The 15,833-nt window shown below is 38.1% G+C and overlaps 1 protein-coding gene across 1 annotated transcript in view; it reads left to right on the forward strand.

The window, feature by feature from the left end:
- lrp1ba (low density lipoprotein receptor-related protein 1Ba) overlaps positions 1-15,833 on the forward strand; it is a gene marked incomplete at its 5' end in the record, with an annotated part of 414,271 nt that overhangs the window by 253,755 nt on the left and 144,683 nt on the right. The window contains 2 exons of the mRNA XM_079807766.1: positions 2,045-2,234; positions 7,998-8,202. Coding sequence (XP_079663892.1) covers positions 2,045-2,234; positions 7,998-8,202 — 395 coding nt within the window. The remainder of the gene's footprint in view (positions 1-2,044; positions 2,235-7,997; positions 8,203-15,833) is intronic.

Here is a 15,833-nt window from a genome sequence, read left to right on the forward strand (position 1 = left end):
TAATAAAGGCCTTCTGAAGCAAATCGATGGGTTTTTGTAAGAAAAATATCCATACACGTTATAAAGTAAAATATCTAGCTTCGGGCGGACCGCCTTCCGTATTCAACTTACGAAAAAAGTGCAACTGGTGCGACGTCGGACATAGCGTAAGCATTTTGAACTGCGAGAGCTGCTGCTACACTTTCTTCGTAGGTTGAATACGGAAGGCGGATTACTCGCGATTACTTTTATAATGGATGGATGCACTCTTTTGGTCTTCACATTTTGGACTGCCATTATAAAGCTTGGAAGAGCCAGCACATTCTTTAATATAACTCTGATTGTATTCTTCTGAAAGAAGAAAGTCATATACACCTAGGATGGCTTGAGGGTGAGTAAATCATGGGATCATTTTCATGTTTGGGTGAGCTATCCCTTTAAGTGTCAGTTTACTCTTCATTTTATCTCATTGCTGACTTGGAGAAACATATTTTATGATAGTGACCGTATTTGCAATTTTACTTTCCTACAGTCAATGTTCTAATAAAGCAATTTATTGTGCTAGTTCTGAAATGCCCAGTGTCCATTGTCCTTCACCTGCACAGTTGGCGTCCTCCTTTATGCTTAAGTCCCTGATACATTTGTTCAATGCAAGTAATCTAGCACGTCTGTGTATCCCATTCGTGCCAATCACTTTAACTGTCAGAGCTTCTACTCAGGTTGCAGTTTGATAAACTCGAACAAGTTGTTTTTTCTTCTTCCATGCGTTATGCAATTGCAACATCAAAAGGACTGAATGATCGTTTGATCAATGCATGATTTTGTTTTTCACAAAATGGCCCAAGCAGGTCATAAAAATGCACTGTACTATGCGCCGGGATGTACATGATATGGTTGCATATTGCCAATACATGAGACGACTGTTAATTTGACTACGCAGTATTGTATTTCAAAGGAAAACTTTTTAAAACTTAAAAAAAAAAATATTTGACAAATGAATAGAGAAAAGCAGCTGCTTTTTCTTCAATTAAATAAAAAAATATTACATATACATATTATATTAAATATAATATATTAAATACATAACAGCATTTTAATGACACATTAAATATATATAAAAAACAAAGTTATTGAGTATAAAATTGTTATATTACATTACAAGAATAAAGTTTTGTGAATAAAGTCATAAAATTAAGTATAATATTGGTTGAATATACTATAAATTATTCAGGAAAACAAATTTAATTGTTTTATTCTCAAAATATGACTGATGTTATTGTAACTTTATTCTCACAACCTTTTTATTTTAACATGGAACTAAATTGCTGTTTAATATTATAATATTATATACAAATGTAAAAAAATTATAATAAAAAAAGTTATTCTCAAACTTTTACTTTATTCTATTTTTATTTATTTTATTTCAACATGCATATTATACATGTTTTTACTATATTAATTAATTATTTTATTGTTTTGTTTGCCTATATTTTTTCAACTTGAATTAAATAAACAATTTAAATATGTTTTTTTTATATATTTTTTTATTTATTTATATATTATTATTTATGCTCCTTTTTGAAGTGGCACTCCATGCAGTCCTTTATATATATATATATATATATATATATATATATATATATATATATATATATATATATATATATATATATATATATATGGACACACATAGTCAAGCACTTCTGTGTTTTCAGGGGCTAAAAAGGTTATTTCGAATTTAGTATTGATGTACATCTTGACCTTTTCTGACAGCTAACTGTTTTTCACATCGACCGTCAGTCTGTTTTTCTTGTTTCTGAATCATTTCTAAAAGAACCTGTGGAGTTTGTTGCCTGCCATCTGGTTTTACGGCCTTCAGGTCAACCGATTGCATTTGTGTGGACTTCAATGCTATCTTTTATGATTGATAGAAGGTTGGAAATTCATTTCAGACTTTAAAGTGTAGTGTGCTTAAAGTGTGTGTATTACCTTGAACAATTCACCATCTGCACGTTCCTTTATAATACTTGGGCGTTTAGCATTGACGTGGCGTCCCCTTCTGTAGATGTCGGTTCTGTGGAGGGACTGGCGTACCATCGAGGCTGGGACGTTCTCTACTGGACAAGCTCCACCACAGCCACCATCACCCGCCACAGCGTTGACCAGACCAGACCAAACGCCTTCAGCAGAGACACGGTGGTCTCTCTGTCCGAAGAGGACCATCCACATGTGCTCACTCTGGACGAATGTCAGAAGTAAGTCAAGAGTTTGAAGTTTACCTTAGACATTTCGAAATAAACGTTTTTGGTTTCACGTTAGTACTCCTTTTTCACCAAAATAAGGCCAGTTGTATGTCATTTTCATAACTGATTGCTTGTGCAATTAAATTGATATGCTATATTGCCAAACGTTTTTTTTCTTTAAATGCACATGACATCCCATTCTTAATTCGTAGGGTTTAAAATGGAGTTGGCCCACCCTTTGCAACTATAACAGCTTCAACTCTTCTAGGAAGGCTTTCCACAAGGTTTAGGAGTGTGTTTATGGGAATTTTTGACCATTCTTCTAGAAGCGCATTAGTGAGGTCAGGCACTGATGTTGGACAAGAAGGCCTGGCTCACAGTCTCCGCTATAATTCATCCCAAAGGTGTTGAGGTCAGGATTCTGTGCAGGCTAGTCAAGTTCCTCCACACCAAACTCACTCATCCATGTCTTTATGGACCGACGCTTTGTGCACTGGTGCGCAGTCATGTTGGGACAGGAAGGGGCCGTCCCCAAACTGTTCCCACAAAGTTGGGAGCATGAAATTGTCCAAAATGTATTGGTATGCGGAAGCATTAAGAGTTCCTTTCACTGGAACTAAGGGGCCAAGCCCAACCCCTGAAAAACATCCCCACACTCTAATCCCCCCTCCACCAAACTTTACACTCTGCACAATGCAGTCAGGCAAGTCCCGTTCTCCTGGCAACCGCCAAACCCAGACTCGTCCATCGGATTGCCAGACAGAGAAGTGTGATTGGTCACTCCAGAGAACACGTCTCCACTGCTCTAGAGTCCAGTGGCGGCGTGCTTTACCCCACTGCATCCCACGCTTTGCATTGCTCTTGGTGATGTAAGGCTTGGATGAGCTGCTCGGCCATTGAAACCGATTCCATGAAGCTCTACTCACTGCTCTTGAGCTCATCTGAAGGCCACATGAAGTTTGGAGTTCTGTAGCTATTGACTGTGCAGAAAGTTGGCGACTACGGCGCACTGTGCACCTCAGCATACGCTGACCCCGCTCTGTGATTGTACGTGGCCTACCACTTCGTGGCTGAGTTGCTTCCACTTTGTTATAACACCACTGACAGTTAACCATGGAATATTTAGTAGTGAGGAAAGGCACAGGTGCCAACCTATCACGGTACAGCCTTTGAGTTCTCTGAGCTCCTGAGAGTGACCCATTCTTTCACAAAAGGTTTGTAGAAGCGTCTGCATGCCTAGTGCTTGATTTTATACACCTGTGTCCATGGAAGTGATTGCAACACCTGAATGCAATGATTTGGAGGGGTGTCCCTATACTTTTGGCAATATAGTGTATTTTGTTGATTTAATTAATTAGGTTTTTTATCTTTCTTTCAAGTCCAAAAGTATGCACTTTTCATTAAAGTAAAATAAATCTCAAGTGTCAAAATGTTTCTGGACTCCACCTCTCCTCAAAATAACCCTTGATGATACATTTGTTTTGATGGCTGCCTTTCCAAAAGGTCGATGAAGGGAGGGATCCTCTAATTATTTCATAGTAATTAGGCACCAGACCACATACAGAGCATTAATTTTGCATCAGTGAGTTATGAGCTTTATAAAGATTCAGATTTGAAAACAGTGTGACCTGTGCCACAGAGCTTCACGGCAAATGTGGTATTAATCTCTGAACTTGATCTCAGTCAGCAATTTCCTTTAATTTTTTAATTGGAAAACATTAATTAAGCTGTACATTTATGCATTTATTTTCTACGTGCACAAATTGCTGCCTTGCTGAACTTGCTGAACTTTCCTTATCTAGCGCAGTGATTCAAAATGCGTTAAAGGTGCTGTATGTAAGTTTTTGACTGGACTAAAGTATACAAATATCATATGTTTTCAGATATTTAGGAAACATGTTTTAGTTCACAGGATATTTAGTTATTTAGATATTTAGTTCACATATTCGAAACAATATTTTGAGCTTGGACTGCAGTACCCATTTCAACCACTAGCTGTCATTCTTACATACAGCACCTTTAACTTTTGCCAAATTGCTAAGGGTAAACAATGCTATGCTAATGCTAGCTTGTGTTCTTCAGGTGTATGATTATAAACTGGATAATTAACTGGGTTTAACATATAATTGTCTTCTTTACTATTCCCAGTAGGAAGTTGGACTGGCATAAAGTTGGTTTGACGTTGGACGTTCAATATTCACAAATTTAGCCATTATACCAATGTCGTACGTCTCTAAAGTTACATACGACATTGGTATACACGTTTTTAACTTCAATAGCATTTGCAAATAATTACTTACAGTCACAAAATCAACTGTAATGATGCACACCTTTTAGATTTTTAATATTTATTCAAAAACAGTACATTATTTGACAGTTTATTTTAATAAATATAAAAATATTAAAGGTGTACATCATACATGGCACCTTTTATGACTGTAAGTCAATCTCTTCAAATGCTATTGAGCTTTAAATTATGGCATATTTTGTGCATGATCCCAAATCGTAGCAATATTTACATATGATTTGACAATTTATTTAAACCCTCTGGGGCTCTTCGGTCATTTCGGACCTGAATTTTTTTTAATAATTTTTTTTTTTAAATCGTAGTTTTATCGGAATGGTCCGAAACTTGGTGACTTTATTGGTACTTGGTATGTGAACACCCAAAAAAATGGGAATGGGAAATTGGCAAATATATGAAAATACAGAGTTTTTTGTGTGCATACAATCTACAAATCAGCCAGGATGCAGAAAAAAAGGACTCAACAGTGAAGGGGTGAATCTCTAAAACATCAAGAGTGCAAAACAGACAAAAAAACTCTCACACACACTCACAAAAACACAAATAGCTTTTGGAATGGCACGCGTTAATTTGTGTGTGCGTGTGTTTTTGTGTGTATAAGTGTGTGAGTTTTTTTGTCTGTTTTGCACTCTAGATGTTTTAGAGATTCACCCCTTCACTGTTGAGTCCCTTTTTTCTGCATCCTGGCTGATTTGTCGATTGTATGCACAAAAAAACAAATTTCCCATTAATTTCCTATGGGGGTCATTTTTGACCCGAAGGTCCTGAGTGTGACTATTTTTTTTTACGACCACTTAGACTTTTCAAATCCTGTCCCCAATTTTTTTGGGTGTTCATATACCAAGTACCAATATTTTCGGACCATTCCAATGAAGCTACGATTTATTTATTTTTTTAATAAAACGCAAGATCCGCTATAGTGGTAAAAATGTGCTATTGCGTGATAAAAATGCTCAATGTGTCCACCGGATGGCACCGATTTCATTTAAAAAATTGCTTTCATGAGGCCTAGGCTTGACTCTAAAATGAATCACAGCTTTAATAAAAAAAAATTAAAAAATTATATATATATATATATATATATATATATATATATATATATATATATATATATATATATATATATATATATATATATATATATATATATATATATATACATTTTTTATTATATTCAATGGTAAAAAAATGGGTCATAATTATTGCATAAATATTAATTATAAATCATAAAATTATCTCAAAAAAACAAAAAAGAAAAGAAAAAATATTATTGAACAAAAATATATTTCATTGATTTTACTTAAATCTTTTTTATTTTAATCCCGCCCTCCGGGTAATTTTTGACCCGAAGGTCCTGAGTGTGACCCATAAAAAAAGAACCCCAGTGGGTTATTAAAAATCAAATATTTACAAGGTGTGCATCATACCTGACACCTACATGAACAATTTACAGTTGGTTTTGTGGCTGTAAGTCATTCTCTTCAAATGCTATTGAATTTAAAAACGTGTATACCAATTTTGAATGCAACTTTACAGGCCGTCCCTAAATTTGCAAACATCGAACGTCTAATGTCAAACCAAATTTATGCCAGTGGAAGTTGGTTTCTGCAAACCATCATATTTCTTATGTAACTTCTCAATGGTTTAAAGCACAGTAAGCTATCTTTTATCCATAGCAGGAACATCTCCGTTTGTTCTCGAAGGAACATTTCACCATTTTATACCTCGACAACATTTAGTTGGACTGTAGCAGTCGCCACGGTAGCCTGATTAGCACGGAAATAAGTGACTGCTGCTGTCAGCAAGAAGTCCCACCGATCCAAAAGCTGCCAAAGATCACAGCTAGGAGTCACATGCCGACACTAGCGGATGACACTGCAAGGGGCCGTCACACTCGTCTCAAACACAAGGACACGCTTCGTCCTTCGAAGGACTAGTCTTTTTCTGCCACATTAAAAGAAAAAGGGCTGGTGCTATTAGGCTGTAGATGTCTTGATTATAATTGCAGATGAATACATTTTTAATTAGGCTATTAGCATAGTGTAGCATAGCATCAAGGGTGTACATTTTATTTTTAGAAGACCCTCTGTTTTTTATGCAAAATCTAAAATTTGAATATGGCATTCAAAGAAAACATTTAAGTCTGAAATGTAACACACTGATTCTTGAGATGAGGGACAAAACATGTTATGTCACATGTTTTATGTTAAAAACTAAGAATACATCACACTAAAAATACTTAAAAAGTTACATCTAAAGGACATTTGTATACTCAGGACATTCATTGCTTATTCTTTTAACCTCTTAACTGTCACTCCCCTTTTTGAGAATAGTCATGAAAATGCACTATCCTTAATACTTAAAGAGCTGTAATTCAAGAATGCTTTGGAATATTGACCTAAGTTTGGTCTTGTTTTAAAGAAGACACTCGGCAGATTATTGCTGAAGTGAAAGCATTTCAAAATATGAAAGTATGAAACTTACTGTACTAAATATTTTTTTATTTTATATAAAATATATATTTTACAAAAACATTTTTACTATAAAATTACTATAAAATCAAAGCCATATGTCTAACCAAGTTGTGTTCCAAATCTGAAGTTGATATCACAAAAATTAAAGTCCCCATGAGATTTTGTTTAGGCACTATACCAAAAATAGCATTGATTGTTTTTTTATAATTCATTTTCCTGTAAATTTCTGTCCAAATATCACTTCCATCGCAAAACAGTCACCAAATATCGAACCTTGAGACTCAGACCTTTCCGACGATGTGTGTTTTGTCAAGATTAGAAAAGATTTTGATTATAAAGTAGTTGAAATGCATTTTGTAATATGAAACATGACACCGCCCACTAGGGGGAGGAGCCCGGTAGAAGAATTTAGAGTACTATCTCCATGGTAACGCGACGTCTGATTTCAAAACGGTTTTCACAGGATGAATTTTGAGTTTGTAAGCTTTCGAATGATACCTAATTTATGATATTTACTAAAATATATGATACAAAAAAGCAGATCAAAAAAAGAGCACCAGGCGTCCCGCCAGCGGTTAAGGGGTTAAATAAGTTATTTAGTATTATTTTAAAAGTACACTCTAAAGAAGGGAATGACTTTAGCTCAGGCATTTCAGAATGATCAAACCAACATTTGAGATACGTTTGGTCCGCTGGTTAGTCCAGTTATCCAATCGCATCCACTGTTGAGGCAAAGTTTGTTCCTCATTTCATGCTTGTCTTCTTATCTGATACAAAATGATCCGCCTCAATCGAGTGTGCACGTTTTTAGAACTTATGTGCATCTTGGCTTTTCACAAACAGTGTTTTTTTTTTATGCAATATCCCGAAATGCACATAAAAATAGGTGGATGGAAACATAGCTAGTGACTAAGGTGTCCAAGTACTTTTTAAAACATTTTTATTTAGCAAAAAAGTTTGATGCGACAGCTAACAATGTGTTTGCACTCCCCCTAGCCTGATGTTTTGGACTAACTGGAATGAGCAGAGGCCGAGCATCATGAGGTCGACCTTAACCGGCCGGAACATCCGAGTCATTGTTAGCGTGGATGTCATCACCCCTAATGGACTCACCATCGACCACAAAGCCGAAAAGCTGTATTTTTCCGACGGCAGTCTCGGGCACATCGAGAGGTGTGATTACGATGGCTCGCACAGATACGTGAGTATGGAGGCGCTTTGTGTGACTTTTGAAAAATGCATGGAAGTGCATTAGCTGAAGTAGAGGCTGTGTCTTGAGAGCGCTGGGAAAATCTTTCAGCCTTTGTAAAGCTTTTCTGTTTTGCTGAGGTGAGACATTGAAGGAGGATATAAAGAAAGTTCGATCCTGTCCGCTGAATACAGGTCGCTTGGGTTCAATACATTGTCACTTGAAATCAAACTTTGCTACCGAATATAAGGCCTAGCATAGCCAAACAATCATTGATCATTTATCATTGACTGTAGTCCAAGGTAGCAGTGTCTTTTCAGCAGTTAAGGTCTTCCATTCACCTTCAGGATGCAGCAATGTGACGCTCGCATCCAGTGTAGGCAAATGTCAGCCTATGGTCCGTTGATGCGACCTCACAAATACCGCAATATCAGAACGAGCTGTTTTTGGAGCTTTAATTAGATGCTTTGTTTATCATGAGAAGGATGTTTTAAGCTATGAAACTTGTTGGATTTACAAAGGCTGCTTATATGTCAAGGCAAATTCTCATGCCATCATGCCTGGCTATCACCAGACCAATCTCAATCTTTTAAGATTAAACATTGGTCTGGGGAGTCTGCTCTGTATTTTCTACTGCACAAGAGGTGTGATTAGCGCATTTAGGCCACGCCCACAGCGTTTTTTAATTTTAACGTCTGTTCTCTAACTGAACAAAATGTTATTACTATAAAAAAATCTAAAACGACGGTTGGAAAGTGATGTAACCGTTGTTTATGATATATCATACAGCTATATCCAGGTGCGATTCTAGGATTTTCATTTTAGGGGTAAGACTTTAGTTAAGGGTCCAACTCTCACTATTAACTAGTAGCTTATTAGTATGCATATTAAGATATTGGCTGTTTATTATTTCGTTTCGGGGGCATGGCCCCTCGAGAAAATGTTGATTTCTATGATTTACATATGTGCATTTTAAGATGTTCTGAACGCCAAAAAAATTAGATAACAATAGCTTGAAAACCATGTCAGTGGGCAGATATGACTGATAAGGTTTTTCCATTTTTGTCAGTGAAGAAAGTAAACATATGTTTAACTGATATTTATATGTTTTATGAATCATTTTCGAAGGCTAACAGGAAAGCTAGGTAACTAAATGTATTAAATTATTTCACAATATGCACGCATTCATTACTAATCGTATGCCCAATACAAGCTGGAAAATTGTATTTACTGAGAGCTACAAATAGAATTATTAATTTACAATATGCACACATTCATTACTGTTAATCTTATGCCTAATCTGAAGAAAACGGCTTTGTTAATATTTCTTGTTTATTAATTATATTATAAATGACATTGCATATGCCTGTTTCAATTAAAAAGGGCGAAATTAGACAAAAGTTTGTTAATTTGGCTGAATATTTTTGTCATTTGTTTAACATTTCGGACTTACAGAAGCAGCTGTCAAATATGAAACGTTTAGTTTAGCTACATATCTCGCACTTGACGTCGAGTCCTGCTGCTAAAATTCGTGCTCAGCCTCAGCGGCTTCTGTGCGAACATAAAGCCCGCCTACTCTGATTTGATTGGTTTTCTCAAATATTTTGACATTGACGAGTGGTGACAGACCAATGAGGCTCAGATCAACGCACACACCTCTGCTTCTGACATGCGCTCTAGTCGCCGCCATAGAATGGTCATTAGTTAACATTAGTTAACTATATTTGTTAACATTAACTAATAATGAACTGCACTTATAAAGTGTTTATTAATCTTTGTTAAAATTCAACATTTACTAATGCATTATTAAAATCTTATTAACATTAGGTAATGCACTGTGAACTAACATGAACAAACCATGAACAGCTGTATTTATATTAACTAACATTAAAAAAGATGAACAAATACAGTAACAAATGTACTGCTCATGGTTAGTTCATGTTAGTTAATACATTAACTAATGTTAACTAATGACTATTATTCTAAAGTGTTACCACACAGATTTAAAAAAACGGGACGAAGCCGAAGCCTCCCGCCAGTTTCATATGTTTGAAAGGTTAATCACACATTTTTTAGGGGGGCTGGACAGAATTTTTAATTTGAAGTCCCCCTAAAAAGGGCCTATAGTGACGCCCATGGCTATATCTCTAACGACAAAACATTTACATGTCTTGACATCATATCCGGGAGATAAGTCAGTAAATACGAGTAAAATCACAGGCTTTGCTTATCCCGTGCAAATGCGCCACACTAAATTCAGATGTGGGGGTTCATTTCTAAATCACACGAGGTCCCCTGATAATACGAATTCCGTGCGAATAGGGCTTATGACTTTTTTTATGTCAGGCGGTACAACCAAATAGTTGTATGTATACACCGATAACAGGTATACACAGGCAAAACATCATGACAGGTGAAGTGAATAACACTTATTATCTCTTCATCACGGCACCTGTTAGTGAGTGGGAGTGAACATTTTGTCCTCAAAGTTGATGTGTTAGAAGCAGGAAAAATGGGCAAGCGTAAGGATTCGAGCGAGTTTGAAAAGGGCCAAAATGTGATGGCTAGACGACTGGGTCAGAGCATCTCCAAAACTGCAACTCTTGTGGGGTGTTCCCGGTCTGCAGTGGTCAGTATCTTTCAAAAGTGCTCCAAGTGAACCAACGACAGACTCATGGGCGGCCAAGGCTCATTGATGCACGTGTGGAGCGAAGGGGGACCAACACAATATTAGGTCATAATGTTATGCCTGATTGGTGTATACTGTAGTTGCAATTACAAGTTACAAGTGTACCAACTTACCCATACTTGAAATGAACGGTTTTTACCACTATTTGAGAGAAATGTACAAACCTTTTCACTCTGCCTCAAGGATCAGTTTGGCTCCTCTAGATGATGCATTTTCATGCTTACTTATTACCATGTCAATTCATAATAAAAGAGCCATGTTTGCAGTTGTGCCACCCTGACATATGAGAATACACAAATTTCTGGACAAAAGCTTTTTGCTTATCTCAACAGCTTTAAAACTACTTTGTTTATATGAAAATATTGCAAAAAAACCCTAAAATGTTGCATCACAGTTGCACCACTTTTGGGGGTTTAAGATAACAAAGCATAAAATAATGTGTGTTATTTAAAAGTACTAAATAGGTTTTTATAGAACAACGTGATATGTGTCATGAATTTCTCAAATTATTTAAAAAGGAAATAATGCACTGGGACACAAGTATGCACGTCATGTCATTGACCCATTTTCAACTCCGTTCAAGGAGTTATTTCAGTTATTTTAATTGGTTAAGCTACAAAAAGTTATTATTAACTCTCAAAGTAAACCTGCTTTTATGTTTACTTCCAACAAGGGCCAGGAACCGCAGGAAAGAGGGTTTGACAACCGCCAACAATGCTGCGGCGCGCTAAACGGCTCCTAGCCAGCTAATGAAACTATCTGCTCGCTAGGCTATTAAAAGGTGAAAATTGATCTGGGCGAACAAAAGGAACATTTGTTTTCTTGTGTGTCAGACAGATAGAGAGGATAGAGAGGCGGGATGCTGCCAGAGCACGCTGTGGGAGGTAGTGCCATCTAGGTTACTGGTGACAGATCCGTAGCCTTTTCAAACTTCCTCTTGAGGAAATGACACGCACTGGATCTTGAACGTACATTGTCTGAGCCACACATTCAGACTCCCAGAAGTTCAAAATTAATCATGCAAATTGGATTTTCCCATATGAAACTTTCTTAGTAAACACATGAAATATGACCCTATTTGCTTTGCTGACCCTAAGTGTGCGATTTCTGAGTTACTTGTATCACCCAACGGAATTGTAAAAACAACTTTTTAAAGTGTTCCAGAAAACTTGCCTGTTGTGTATTTCATTTCCATTGTTCTCCTCTAGTTCCCCTAGATTTTTTAGTAGCATAGTGAATGCGTTGTAGAAATGTTACTATAATGTTGTCACTTGTAAGTAGCCTGACAAGCCAGACCCACATCAAGATATTGGGTCTGGGAACTCACCATTGGCAGGGCTCAATCCGAGGGGCGGGATAAACGGTTTTCTTTCAAATTCCCTCTGCACCCAATAGGATAGCGCTACAACCAACCAGAGTAACGAAGAAGGTGAAGTGGAGCTAGTTGATAGATTAAATTTTCGCCGTATCTGGTCGGCAAAACTCTGAACACATCTTCCTTTCTTACGAATTACTTTCGTGCCGTTCTTTGTTCTTTTCTCAAAGAAAAGCTTAACTCCAAGTCTTCCAGAGTCGCGGCCAAAGCCGTTTTCGAAAGACCGCCATTCGCCAGCTTCTTTGTTTACGAGTAGCATGCAGAACCGTTGCAACTCTGCCGTTATTATGTTAAGCCCGCCCACCGACTCTAGACACGATGTGATTGGCCTGACCAGAGTTTGCTTTTTCCAGCTCGCAAGCCAGCGGAGAGTTGCTAGACTACCCTGGCTGCAAATTAGATTTTGTCTAGATTTCTAGGCTAACTTGTAAGTGCATTCAAATGAGAATCATTTGTCTCAATTCAGATGTGTGGTTTTCACAGTTTTGAATCATGTGTATGTAACACAGTTCTTTGTTCAGGGAAGAAGGAGGCGGGAACCGGCAAACTTTTAAAAGACTTTAATCAAATTAACAAATAAACTGAAAGTTAAAGTGGCAGCCCCTCACGGATGACTGCTGCGCACACATAACAAAACGTAAACAAAACACAACGTAAACTCCAGGCCTGGTCTTCTCTCGTCCTTCACTGTCGTCGCTCCTCCTTTTACGCTCCTGTCACTCCTCCGTGAGAGATCCGAGACTGGTGTGACGCACACCTGCGCTCATCATCCAATCACTCACTGGCCTCGCATCGCTCTCTCGCGGCTCTCGCTCGACATGCTCGCCACATACCCACATCGCCCCTCGCAGGCCGGGGGGTACACACGAGACTGTGCTCTACTCCCCCCCCCCCCAGGGCCAGTCTTGGAGTGACAAAGATGAGAGAGGGGAGAGAGGAAAAGGAAAGAAAAATCTTGGTCCGTTTCCCGGACACACTGCCGCTCGGTCCTCAACCAGAGGCTCTTCTTCGCGGTGTCATGCGATGGTACTGGACGCTCGGTGGACGGCTCGATCATCCTCCGCCTCCTGGCGGCCGGCGGTGGCTCCTCCGGTTGAGGGCAGCCGGCAGTGAGTCCCACACTCCCTGCTCCTCCCCTGCAACAGGTTCCGGCTCATGGCAAATGCCGGCGACTCCTCCGCTCCCTCTCGGACGGCAGCCACACCACCTCGACCCAGGAACACGGCAGCGAGCTCTCCGTCCCACTGGTCTTCACTCGCTCCAGCACCACCGCCTCGGGCAGCCACTCGCAGCTCTTCCACGCTGCCCGACCTCCTCAGCACCGCGATCCCCCTCAGCAGCGAGGGCTCTCCAACAGCATGTCCCTCCTTCCTCCCGGGTTTCGGCACCAATGTAACACAGTTCTTTGTTCAGGGAAGAACGAGGCAGGAACCGGTGAACGTTTAAAAGACTTTAATCAAATAAACTGAAAGTTAAAGTGGCAGCCCCTCACGGACGACTGCCACGCACACACATAACAAAACGTCGTCACTCCTCCTTTTATGCTCCCGTCACTCCTCCGTGAGAGATCCAAGACCGGTGTAACTTGAAGCTGGCGCTCCTCATCCAATCACTCGCGAGCCTCGCGTCGCTCTTTCACGCTCTCCCTGCTCGTCACAGTGTAGTTTAACCATTTATTTAAAGAAAAAAATGTCATGACTCTTGCCTTTAGATGGCCTTATAGCTCTATATATCGAGTTTTTATCTCTATTCAGATACATGTGTAAACATTATAAAATAATTTTTTGGTAGAGTTTTAGCAGTTTTTGTTTGAATTTTGAGCATTTTTCTATGTATACTAAAGCATTCCTTACATTCCATTTATTCCTAAGGGGACCCTGAGGGGAGGATTTGTTGCTTTTTTAATTTCTAACACATACATTTCTCAATTCCAGTAGTTTTTTTTTTTTGTGTATTCGTGGTTCAAGTGCGACCAAAAGTCCTGAGTTCACTCCGATGAACACTCAAGAAAAATGAGTTTCGGGTCAAAATGACCAGAGGGAAGAATAAAACAGAAGCATCTATCTGCACCTTGACTTACACTTTGTGACGTTGGGAAGCAAAGTCTAAGGTAATCCCTGCTTATAAGCAGGAATGTCATGTTTTTGTCCACTGGTTTGTATTTCAATGCGAAAAAAATGTTAATCTTAAGAGAGCACAGGTTTTCACCTGTCGAGACGACAGCTCTGATATTACAATATCATGCAGATGTGTCTGCTGCAGCTTTCATCCTGTTCCCTCACCTTTAGAAAAGCTCAGAGACTCGTACAGGCGGCAAAAGAACACCAGGGAGTAAAAGCGTCTCGGCTGCGAGAGGGTGAGAACACATGTTTGACATGTTGTCGTCAAGGATTAAAGTGTGAGTCTCGTTCTCCACATGCCGAGCCGCCTATTATTACAGAAAGACTCTGGCAATCAAACGGACGGCCCTTCAGAGACATCTGTGTCTGTGTGTGTGTGTGTTACTGAAGAGCGGTTAATGCCACACTTCATAACAGATGTGTGTGGCTCACGAAGCCTTCGGAAATAAATAGCAGAAACTGTGAAAAGCTCTTAAAGCTGGAGAAAATGTGTGCAACCTCTTTTTTGCTGATGGGTTGCATACAGTTATCAGAGAAATTGCAATGGATTGGCAGTGGCTTGTTTTGTGGACAATGTGACCTTAACCTCACAGAAGTGATGGACTGTTTATTTGTTTGTTTGTTTGACTTGAACTTTTCTTTGTTACAGAAGCAATAAAGGCCAAGGTGATTTTTCCTTCATCAAAATTATTTTAAATAATATATATATATTAGGGCTGTCAAAAGATTAATCGCGATTAATCGCATCCAAAATAAAAGTTTGTGTTTACATAATATATGTGTGTGTACTCTGTTAATTATTATTTATATATAAACACACACACAAGCATGTATATATTTAAGAAAAAAATATTATTTTTATATATAAAACATTTATATTTATATATATTATAGATTATATAAATGTATATACAGTATATACATGCAAATATTTCTTAAATATATACATGAATGTGTGTGTATTTATATATAAATAATAATTAACAGAGTATACACACATATATTATGTAAACACAAACTTTTATTTTGGATGCGATTAATCTTTTGACAGCCCTAATATATATATATATATATATATATACTGTATATATATACTCAGTGTCCTGAGTACTGAACTAGCGATCTGATTGAGACGCACCCACACAGACAGGACATTGACATACAGTGCTTTCTCTTCTGTCTTGTCGCGCTTAGATGGTTCAAAAGCATTTTCATGAATAGGAGCGTGATCATATAATGTAACGCTAGGCAAAAATGGATTTAAAAACGAACGTTAATTGCGTTAAATATTTATTTTTAATGCGTTAAACTGAAAAAATGAATCGCCTGCGTTAACGCGTTAATTTGCACTAGTATTTATATATACATAATGGGCCTCATTCAAGAAACGCGAGCAGAGCGAATTTGTGTGTAAATCGTTCGTAAAGCCGCTCTGACGTAAATTTTTCGGATTCACGAA

Source organism: Gobio gobio (genome assembly GCF_949357685.1).
Source record: "Gobio gobio genome assembly, chromosome: 24".
NCBI classification, from domain to species: Eukaryota; Metazoa; Chordata; class Actinopteri; order Cypriniformes; family Gobionidae; genus Gobio; species Gobio gobio.